Genomic DNA, 11,240 nt, shown 5'->3' with positions numbered 1-11,240 from the left:
AACTACTAGCAAAGTGTTAGATTTAGTGGGACTGTCTAATTGACAGTCGATTGAAAAACGATTGGTTTTCAGTCAGATTTTTAGGCCAATAGGTACCTAACGGTTGTCTGCCCCTGTTTGTACCTGTCACCTGTACGTCCATGGCAAAATTTGCTACCAGCCTACCAGCCCCACTAAAATAATAACGGGTTTGTCCATCTGCCAAAGCCGGCCCGATTACACTGGAGGGATCTCGTAGCACCTGAACTTGCGAGGGGATTATAAGCTAAATAAAACAGAAACATGCGGGAAGGAGGGATCTCATGTCAATCGATCTAATCACCAAGGGAGAAGCAAGCAGGAGGTCAAAATCACCAAGTTCAGAGACACTCACATGGAAGAAAAATTGCTAGATGAACCTCAGGGGACACATGTTCGAAAATTCCTCCTCACTAACCTCTTTTGCGTTCACCAAAAAAAAAACTGCCGTGCATTACTGTTCCGGTACTTCTTCTCATATGGGCTGAGTCTGGAAAACACAGTACACACGAACATCAACAGTGGATGAAATCGTCTGAAAGAAAGTAGACAGAACATAAAACAGAAATTCAGGAATTCAACACTAGATCAGAGGAAATTTCAGTATAATGTCAAACACCAGTAGTTTGACAGCAGCAACAGTAGTTTTAAAATACAAAGTTCAGGCATTGCTTACAAACAACAGTAATTCAACAATGATCAAATAACAGTACAAGCATCTATTTTTAAGCTATTTCTTGTAAAAATACAGTAGAATAACAGTGCAAATGACAGTCAGCTTTACAGTGTAATTGCAGTAGATTTACAGTGTAATTTATAGTAGAATTACACTGTAAATTCTACATGTTCCAGTGACATTTTACAGTAGATTTACAGTGTAAGTAAAGTAGTGTTGCAGTTGAATTACAGTGTAATTACAAGTAATTGTACTGTAAATGTCAGTGGAACTACAGTCTAAATACAATTGTATTTTACGATAGAACTTCAGTGCAAAATACAGAGTTTTACAGTGTAAATGTAGTATAATCAAAGTGTATTTTACAGTAGAACTTCAATGTAAAATTCAGATTTTGAGGGTATGATTGCAGTAGATTTACAGTACAATTACACCATAAATACTACAGTTGAGTTCCAGTGACATTTTTACGGTGTAAATACCGTAGTATTGCAGTTGACTTACATTAACTTACAGTTTAATTTCACAAGTAATTCTACTGTAAATGTCACTAGGAATTTCAACTGACATGCACCTCCATCTTCCTAACAACATAAACACCCACTAATTGAAGAACACATCACTGTTAAACTTGACAGGAAGCAACTACTCGGGTCACGACAACGCAGATGAGCTACTACTGGAAACATGTCTTCTTCAGTTAGTATCATCCGCATGCAAAGGAAACAAACATGAGTATTATAAGAGAAAGTTAGAATAAGAGAACATATATTGCAAAGGAGATTAAATTTACACACATCTTTAAATCAAATCTACAACTGATGTGAAGTCTAAAACCTTGACAGAAAATAAACCAAAATCCATAACGCATTGGTTTCACTGGAGCTGATTCTTGGACCAAAAAACACCTCGCCTACAATATTGAAATTACATTAGCTAAAATTACAAATTACACTAGAATATTCAGTTTACAGTGTGATCTTGTGAAATTCAGTTTCCATTGTTTCAGTGAAAAAATTACAGTAGCTAAAAACACCAATTAAATTGAAATTGCACTGAAATTCTACTGTAATTACCATGTAAATTACACTGTAACAACACTAAAAAATTCAGTGCAATTACAGTGAATTACACTGAAATTATACTGTAAAATCCAGTGTAAACTAGCATGTAAATTACGCTGTAATAACACTATAAAATTCAGCGTAATTACAGTAAAAAAGCACAGTAAATTCAGTGTAACTACTATCCAAAAGAACACTGAAATTCAGTGTAACTACAGATGCATTTTCTGTAATTACACTGCTTAGTAAATTACAATGAAGATTTCACTGACATGCTAAACTGTAATTACACTAAAAAAAACTAGTGCACTGACTAATGACACCGACCAAGTAGAAAAACCTGTGCATGGTCAGATTTCTTCCACAAAAGGTCAAACATTAACAACCACTGAAATTTCAGTATTTTTATTGCCAACACACTAAAAAATAAGATAAAGTTCTAAAATGGTGCTAAAAATGGATGAAATAATACCCAACAAAGACCAACCCCAACAAAGAAGACAAACCCCAAAGAAAAGGTTCTACAATGCTTGCAGGCCAACCATAGACAAACCCCTAACAAAAGGTTAACATAGACAAACCAGAATAAAAACCACTAAGAGCTACAGTGTGGAAAAGAAACTTCAGTTACAATGAAAATACACTATAATTTCATTGTAATGTACACTCAGAATCTGTCTTTAATTACACTGAATATTGAACTGTAATTACCATGAAAATTACACTGTAACAACACTAGGATTACTCTGCAATGTGCACCGTAATTACACTAAAAGAGAGAACTGAAAAAGAAAAGAAAAGGTAGACAAAAAAAACTACCGGCAACATATGATACGAATCATCTTCCGCAGAGTCATTGGGCACAAAAAATATTGATCTAAAGAATCTGAGGTTTTAAACAGATTACATAAACATGATACACAAAGGTTAACAACACTTACTGGATGAGCTAGAAAACAAAAGGAAAAGCAAAATTAGGCATAAAAAGAAATAAGAGAAACAACTGAATATTATGGAACTTAACCTGCTTGACTATGGAAATTGCACAGATGAAAAATTATGGAACTCATTGGGGTAATACAATTTTAAGAGATACTGCAAATTTCTGAACTTGCCACAAGGAGAATGACAGAAATAAACATGGTACTAAGCTAATGGTCAAAAAGACTTGACCATCATTTCTACGAGGATGGAACTGCACAAAACATAACTGTACCCGACATATATTGCAAATGCACTGAACAAAAAATACTGCAAATGCAGTGAAAATACTACCTACCTACCCTGCACAAGATAGCTAGCAAATATTGATGCAGAAATGAAGTCATACCGCAAATACAGTGAACAACACTAGTTACATAGCACCAAACTGAAAATACAGAACCAATACACTGTAAGCAACTAAAGTACCACAAATCACATACATTGGAACCTTAAAGTAACACAGTACAAAACTAAAACAGAAAATTCAGAGCAAGTAGGATCTAACACCTACATCCACAAAAGAGATCATGAGACATCTAAATCAATCGGGAGATTGAGCAAACTTCACATACATCTACATCAAATGGGCCAGCCAAAAATTAAACGAGCATGGGGGATCTAGCGCACTATTAGATGCCCATGGGGATCAATCAACAACCACTGTAGTGGGATGATATCAAAATCGAACAGCAGTAAAATATCAAAAGGGGCACGGGGATCCACAGCTACGAACCACCGGAGCGGGACTCAAGCTCGAGGAGAGGTGGAGCTTGGAATCGCAATGAATACGATCAAAATCGCCTCTTCCTCTCCGCTGGTGTAGCGCTCACTCTACGCGTCAATTCAATCGGGCCGGTGGGCGGTAAAAGACAGCGTCCGGGCGGTAACGGGCCGACCCAAAATGAAAACCGCGCCCGACAAGTAGAAACCGCCCAACAAAACCCAGCTCTCAACGCGAATCGCGTGCAAGATCGAACGGCCAGCGATTTGAATGACAGCGAATTGTAATTCACTCGACTGTAAAATAGCAAATCCGTAGATTTAATCTTGTTACTAATTTGTGTTTAGATTATTTTCTTTACTCTGTCAGGTCAGACTTGTTTCAGCTAGAGTCCTAGTCACGTAAGAGTGGTTGCATGCATGGTGGTTGTACTGCATGCAAATAACATGGGCCAGACGTGTGCTATGTTCACGCTGCGGCCAGGTTGTTAGGATTTCTATCGAGTCTTCCGATGCGGTCCATTGTACGTGGGATGGCACGTACTCTAAATGGATCGTGGCGGAATTATCGTTGTCAGTTTTTTTGTGTGGGATAATTACTGTTGTTAGTTGATGGAATAAAAGGTCCTGATCACGGCTAAAATCCAACACAAAGCTTGTGAGACTGGCAACCTCACTAGTCCTGTTGGGGGCACAAGGAAGTTTTGTGTTTGTGTGTACAAGTACTGGTCATTGGTTGTGCCGCTTAACTCCTGTCGGTTTGATGAACTTCGAGGCCGTTTAAGGGGAATTGTTGTTCGCTACGAACCCTGCAGTTGAGGGCCCAACAACTTCCTAGTACAGAGGAAGTAGTGGGGGGCAACCGGTGATGTAGTTTGGGAAGGATTAGGATAACGTGTGCACGTGTTGGATGCACACGGGGCGTCTGAGTATATATGGCTCATGGGACGGTGGTCGACACACCTCCCGATAACGCATCAACCCACCCACCATGTCGTTCTCCTCGTTATGGCGGTGAATCTCTATGGCGTCACGTGAAACTCCAACCAACTGCATGGTCCCCAAGACCACTGTGTCATGGGCGTGGCACTCCTCCCTCAGCCACCGGCGATAGCCGTCTGGGAGACGGGCTCGGCGGCACGTTTGGGAGCGAGCTTGGGGACGTCGTCCCTACCAACAGTGAAGAAAGAGAAATTCCTATCCTTTTGGGGATTTTTTTAATTTAGCCCTTGGACTCTATTTACTTTCTACTTGTCTTTAATGTTTGTATGGGTTACCATGACATGTGGGACCGGGTGCCACATCACAGCAACACCGTTGCTTGACCGCGTCAACTGGATAAATTGAATGGTATTGGAAGTTCAGGGTTGTGTCCTGATCAGTTTTGAAGTTGGGGAATGTAAATTAGACTAGGACATGAGTTGAGGGTTGCAATATGCACTTATCTCTTAGGGCATGCAACCATGTGGGCAAAGTTCAGATAGGTGTGAACTTGTAAGTTGGGAACTCGTCTTATACTCTTATTTCACTAGTGGGTCATGCTTTGTGTCGATTTTGAAATCATGTTGATTCTATTCTCAAATTTAAGATGTATTTAACATGAATGTGTGAAATTTATGTTCAACTTATTGCTGGAATGCAAGTGAATGGTTCAATCTCTGATCTGGCTAGCTATGTCGGAGATTTTTGGTGTCAACTGAGCATCGCCCCCTGAAAATTAGTCTAGCTTCAATGGTATAATGTTATTTGGGTAGTCGAATTATTAAGGTTCAAAATACTATGAATTAAATTTCCTAATTTATAATGCTTTGGTTTCCACTGATGCACTCGAAGCTATGTCATTGGATCCAACGATGAAAATGGTTGCAACAAACATATTGTGCCCTGAGACTTTTCAAAAGTTGGCCTTTGCGGCACAAGTCAGTCCAGAATTTAGAAGCTTAGATTTTCATTTCTGGCCCCCAATCTGTAGCCTCGCTGTGTGTATTACATGATCCATAGCTGATAGTCAAATAAAAGCACACAAATATGCATACCCCACAATATCCATCAAGCAATCTTTTGAAGAAGCACAATATGCCAAATATGTTTGCCATGTTGACGGTAGTAGTGACATCGTAAGTTGGGAACTTGCCTCAATTTGCTAGAACTTTTATGTGGACGATGTTTTGGGTAGATTTTTTAAATGCTATTGATTCGTTTTCTTTTCTCAAATGCTACTACATGTCTTTGAGCTAAACGTGGTGAAATCTATCTTGTCCCCCCCCCCCCCCCTGTCTTTGAGCTAAACGTGGTGAAATCTATCTTGTCCCCCCCCCCCCCCCCCCCCCCAAAAAAAAAAAAGCAAACCAAGGCTGAATAGTTCAAGCTCCGATCCAACTAGTTAGGTGCACAGCTGGGTCAAAGAGCCTTGCCCCTGAAAATATGTGTAAATTTAATAGTGACGTTATTTAGGGGACTGGTTAATGTTCAAAGTATTCCCAAGTGAATGAGTAATTTGTATTAGCTTTCAACGTATATATAAAATAATAATTTGTATTAACTTGGTTTCCTGTGAATTTCACTACAAACTTTATTAGTGGGTCCAACAATGAAGATTATATTAAGCAGATCCAAAAAGTGGCACCAAAAAAACGACTGGACCGCTCAAGTCCAAGTCCAGAATTTACAAGCCCAGCCTGTAGAAATACCATCAATTTGTCGTATTGGCCACCACCTCCCGGGCGCGGATGTTTGGTTCCTTGGTGTATATACACCTCGTTTTGAAAAAAAAAATAGTAACTAAAGTAAAAGTCAAAAACTTCTGAAAATATTTTTGAAATAAACCTGATCTTCCATTGTACTCATAAAATAATTCCACAAAAGAAACCCCGTTGACTTCAAGGCGAAAAAAATAAAAGGATTGGAAAAAATAGTATGAATAGTGACTTGTATATAGCATAGCAAAAAAATGTTTTTTTGCCTGGAAGTCGACGTTGGGTTTTTATTCACGTAAATTTATGCAAAAAAATCAAGTTTATTAAAAAAAACTTCTGAACTGTTTTGACTTTTTTCAAAAAAAAAATCAAAAACTGGGTGTACATACACTACCGAGAAACCAAGGGGTATTTCCGCCCACTTCCCGGGCATTATCGCGCCTCGCCTACCTCCCACTCCACCGAGATTTTTACTGGCCATCCTGATCCCTGAACAAACATTGACTGCACCCCACGCCCCTCCCCATGCCCCGGTCGAGTCTCCGTCCCACCGTACGTACTCCTCTCCTCCTCCCTCTCGGCCTATTTAAACCGCAAGCATCGGCACGCCAAGTGCACCAGTAGCAACGATCTCGCGCGCAGAAAACACAAGAGAGAGCGAGTAGAACCGATATCCGTAGCTGGTTTGCTAGACTAGAGCGGCGCCATGGCCAAGAAGGGCTCAGGCACTGCCGCCTCTCTCCTGCTCTGCCTCGCGCTGGCGGCGCACGCCGTCGGGGCTGCCAGGACCATGCCCGCTGCAGCTGGCGGCGTGGCGGAGGCCTCACTTCCGGCCGCCGCCGCCACGGAGAAGGGCGCCGGTGCAGGAGGAGCCGGCGCGGCGGACGCGAAGAACCTGTTCGTGGGCGTGGGAGCCATGGGGGACCTTCCGGGCTTCCCCGCCGTCGGCGGCGGCTACGGCGGTGGCTTCGGCAACAACGGAGCCGGCGTCTTCACCGGCGTCACGGGCCCGCTCGGCGGCGTCGGGGGCGGCGTGGGGAGCGTCGGCCCGTTCGGCGGCGTCGGGGGAGCCGGCGGCATCCCTTTCGGAGGCTTCGGGGGTGGCAGCGCCCCGTTCGGCGGGTACGGCGGGGGAGGCGCCGGCGGCGTCACGCCTTGAGTACGCCGCGGTGGCCGAGCTAGCTTGGGCGCTCTGGGACGTGCATACATGTACGTGACGAAGTGGCGCTCTAGCTCATGGTGGATCGCACTAGCTTTGACCACTTGTTTCCTTGGACCTAGGGTGTTGTCATGGTATGGCGCAAGGTATATGCGCAGTAGTACTTAGTTTTCAGGTCCGTGTACGAGAAGTAGCTGATTCGCTGGGAGTGTGTGTGTGGCCAGTCAGGGTTTGTGACTGTTGTGTGGTTGTGTTTGGTCGTGTGAACTACCTGTGTATCCGACTAGCTAGCTGCTAATGGTATGTAGTACGTGTGATTCTCGTGGTGTCCTCAACTCAACTCGGTGTCCTCGCAGTGTTCCAAACTCCAGTGTTCATTTCGTGTGTGCGCGTCTCTTTTGTCTACGTGGCAATATTAACATAGGGAAAGAGGCAAGGTTATACCTCATACTAGTATATAGTACTACTAAATTGCAGCTGACAAAATGCTCGGGTTAACTGAAGAGGGAAAAATTTATAAACCAAAAGGAAGAAAGCGGGCGGTTCGTGTTCGTGCTAACAATTCAAAGCTTGAAATTAGTCACCATAACAAAAATTGCCCTCAATGCATGTGGACTTTATGAACTGAGGTCGAGTTCGCTTGAGTGTGCCCAGTGTTGATCTCAAAATAAATTTTCGTGGGGTAGCATGCATTCACGTTTTCTGTACCAAAAACATTCATACGAGCATGTAGTGTTCACGTTTTCTGTTTCAAAATAAATAAAATAGCATTACAGAGCACTAGACGGTTCGTGCCGGAGTGAAGGATTTAGGCGCGCCTGTAAATACGTGTGAGTGTGATCGATATTATCGCAACAGGGGCCGGGATTTATCTGCATAGCCACGTGAATCAGTTCACACACCCCTGATGGCCTGATTCATCTGCTCTCCATGCTGCGTCGTCCGCATTTGCGCCTGCCATAAACGCCTCGTACGCCATATTACTTACACAGCCAGCCAGCCAGCGAGGTAAACGAGTCCATCCCACTGCGCGGTGACGAACTGGAACTGAAGACGAACCCGGCCGTACGTACTAGGTAGGAGTACGTACTACACTACTACTACGCCCTAGTCGAAGGCATCATGCATGTACAGTACTTTCGGCGGAGATCCATCTTTAATTTGTAGCCCAGGACGCACGCAGCATGATAGTAGGCGGCAGAGATCGATCCACCCGCGTGCGTACGTCCGGCGATCGACCGGCATTGATGCGAATCGGGCCTCGAGATCGGCGCCACGTCGGTCCGGGCGCTGTCCACTGTGCGCTTGCTAGAGCTGGGAATGGAAATGTGCTCGGTCGGGCAACCGCTGGCCGGCCAAGGCCATTCATGGCGGTGCCCGGTCAAGGCCAGGCCGAGCTCTGAAGCGGCGTCACGTGGCGCGGCTAGCTTGCACTCCATCGGCATCGGGTGTTCCAGGTACGGCACCTGATGGGCGCCATTTATGAGTTGGCAGCGAGGGAGAGCGACTAGGCGAGCGGCCAGCGGCCAGCGAGGATAGGAGCTGCAACACGCTAGGGGCATCCATCACCATGGGCTGCTGGTCTGAGGCAGGAGCCGTCTTCAATTCGCGTGTTGCAGATGCAGATGCTGCTGCAGCGGCAGCAATGGAGGAGAGCGAGGGGAGGGGCACGTAAATGCGGCAGCAAATGCGTCGCACCGGCTACGGCCGGCCTAGAAGAGGGGAGCGGCGTGCTCGGCGGTGCGCGTGGATTGGCACGACAGACGCAGCTGGGACTATACGCGAGCTCTGCAATGCCCAGGGCGCGCCACTACGTCCGCTGCGACATGCAGTCAGATAGCCGCTTAGGGCATCCCCAGGTGTCATCCATCAAAACGTTTCCTGTACTTTCTTAATTAAGTACTCCTCTATTCATTTTTATAAGGCTTTGTAGACATTTCAAACATTGCGTAAAACAACTCAATTTCACTTGTCTGAAACGACTTATAAAAATGAACGGAGTGAGTAATAAGTTTGAGTTTCCAAAGAAAAATAACGTTGCTAAACATGTACTTGTGTCATTTTGTCAGCTTTTCGTCTGTTTGGGTCGGTTGCCCGCTCGACGTCCGCCATGTTTTCTTTTTGGGTCAGCCGTGCGTCCAACGCAACATACCCATTTCATGTCCATCTACAAATTTAAAAGGCCTGCGGCCATAGATCATGCCAGTGGCCATGCCGCCGCCCAAAGTTCATCGTCGGCACCATGCCAGCGGCCGGCATACAATGCCAGCTTCCAAAAATACTATCGCGCAGTTCTTGCTTGCGCGCTTGACCGGCACACATGCCAGCACACAAAAAAGGTCAGGAGTTTGACCACGCCATCTCGGTTGTGGTCATGCCAGCACACTTGTCGGCATACAAAAAAAGATGGTGCATGCTGCCATAGATCACTCATCATGGTACTCACGATGGACACGAATCCAAAAGGTTGATGCCTTTTGTTCGACGCCAACCTTGGGGTCTTGCCCAATGTCCCTCCAACACTCACAAAGGAGCTTGTCCTCAGCCGTTATGTATGCCTTTGTCCGCTTGCTCTTGCGTTTCGGTTTCACCCAGACGGCTTGGTTGGCGAGCTCGTCCTCGAACAAAGGCTCCCAGTCGATGTACAACTCATCCTCTTCCTCTTGGCCATAGTCCTCCGAAAACTCATGGTCCAGCAGGAAGCCGTCCAGCTCCAGGACATTTTTTTTTTCGTTTTCCATGCAACGATTCCCAACGGAAGGGTCTTCTGCACTAGGGAGCATGCCCAATGTGCGATCACGAACAAGAGAGTATCGACCACCTACTGATCTCATGTTCTTTAGCGAGATCGCTTTGGTTCGAAGCTCCGTGCATGCCAGCTTGATCATAGGTCGCCGGCGTGAACGGCCCTCGACCGTCTTGGCTTTGGGTCTCATCGGGATCGTAGCCAGCCACGGTGGCACCGCTAGCGGCCGCCGCACCACCCTCGAAGATGATGTTCTCCATTAAACGGTTGGTCGTCTCGTCGGTGGCAGCCGCCGGCATTCTGTCGAACAGGTTACGGGTGCCGGTGAGCACGTCGGCTGGCATCTCCCGCGTGTGTTTCCTGGTCCCTCCGGACGACAAAGCACCGGTCACCGGTGTGGTGTTGAGGTCGATGTGCGCGGGCACAGGCATGCAAGGAGCCACCACGCTCACCTCCGGCGAGCATTCCCCAAAGAGTTGGGAGGATAGTGGGTAGACGTGGAAGCCGGGGATCGGGTGCATCGCTGACGCGCGTTTCCTGGTCCCTCCGGACGACGTGGCACAGGCCACCGGCGTGGCGTTGAGGTCGATGGGCGTGGGCGTGAAAGGAGCCACCGCGCTCACCTCCAGCGAGCATTCCCCGGAGAGTCAGGAGGCTTGCGGGTAGACGTGGAAGCCGGGGATCGGGTGCGTCGCTAACGCGTGCGGCGACTCCAGCAGCACCATCTGAGGAAACGCGGACGAGCCGGTGCTAGCCGTAGCCACAGCGGCGTTGACAAGCCCGACCAGGGTTTAACCCTAGGTAGATCAAGGCCTCCCTCATTGCCGCCGCGACGCGGGCATTAGTACTATCCTCCTGCTGTGCGGCGGCGGCGAGGGCGGCGAGGGCCGCTGCTTCGTTCCTTGCGTCCGCCGCGTGCCTCCGGCCCTTCCTCTTAGTCGACTGCACGACCCGCTCTTCCGGCGTCAGCTTCTTCTTGGGCGGTGCAGCGGTCTTGCAAGGGGCGCGGGGTTTGCCTTTGCCGGAAGGGGCGGAGGCGAGACTAGACGAGACGAGGAAGGCGAGGCCGCCGCCGACGACATCGAGGGCGTCGTCCATGGCGAACGGCCAGGAGCGCGCGGGCGGGAGGGTTTTTGGGAAATTGAGGGAATAATGGATGCTTTGCCATCGATTGGCG

At 46.6% G+C, this 11,240-nt stretch overlaps 1 protein-coding gene across 1 annotated transcript; it reads left to right on the top strand.

Moving 5' to 3' along the window:
* The first annotated feature begins 6,756 nt into the window (after positions 1 to 6,756).
* On the top strand, positions 6,757 to 7,657 carry LOC125506166 (uncharacterized). Its single transcript, XM_048671028.2, has one exon. The coding sequence runs from the start codon at positions 6,865 to 6,867 to the stop codon at positions 7,315 to 7,317; it is 453 nt and encodes a 150-aa protein (XP_048526985.1). The 5' UTR covers positions 6,757 to 6,864; the 3' UTR covers positions 7,318 to 7,657.
* Positions 7,658 to 11,240: the final 3,583 nt, after the last annotated feature.

The sequence above is a fragment of the Triticum urartu genome, chromosome 5A (assembly GCF_056163025.1).
Source record: "Triticum urartu cultivar PI428250 chromosome 5A, HENAU_Tu73, whole genome shotgun sequence".
NCBI classification, from domain to species: domain Eukaryota; kingdom Viridiplantae; phylum Streptophyta; class Magnoliopsida; order Poales; family Poaceae; genus Triticum; species Triticum urartu.
This window is presented reverse-complemented; position numbering and strand designations above follow the sequence as displayed.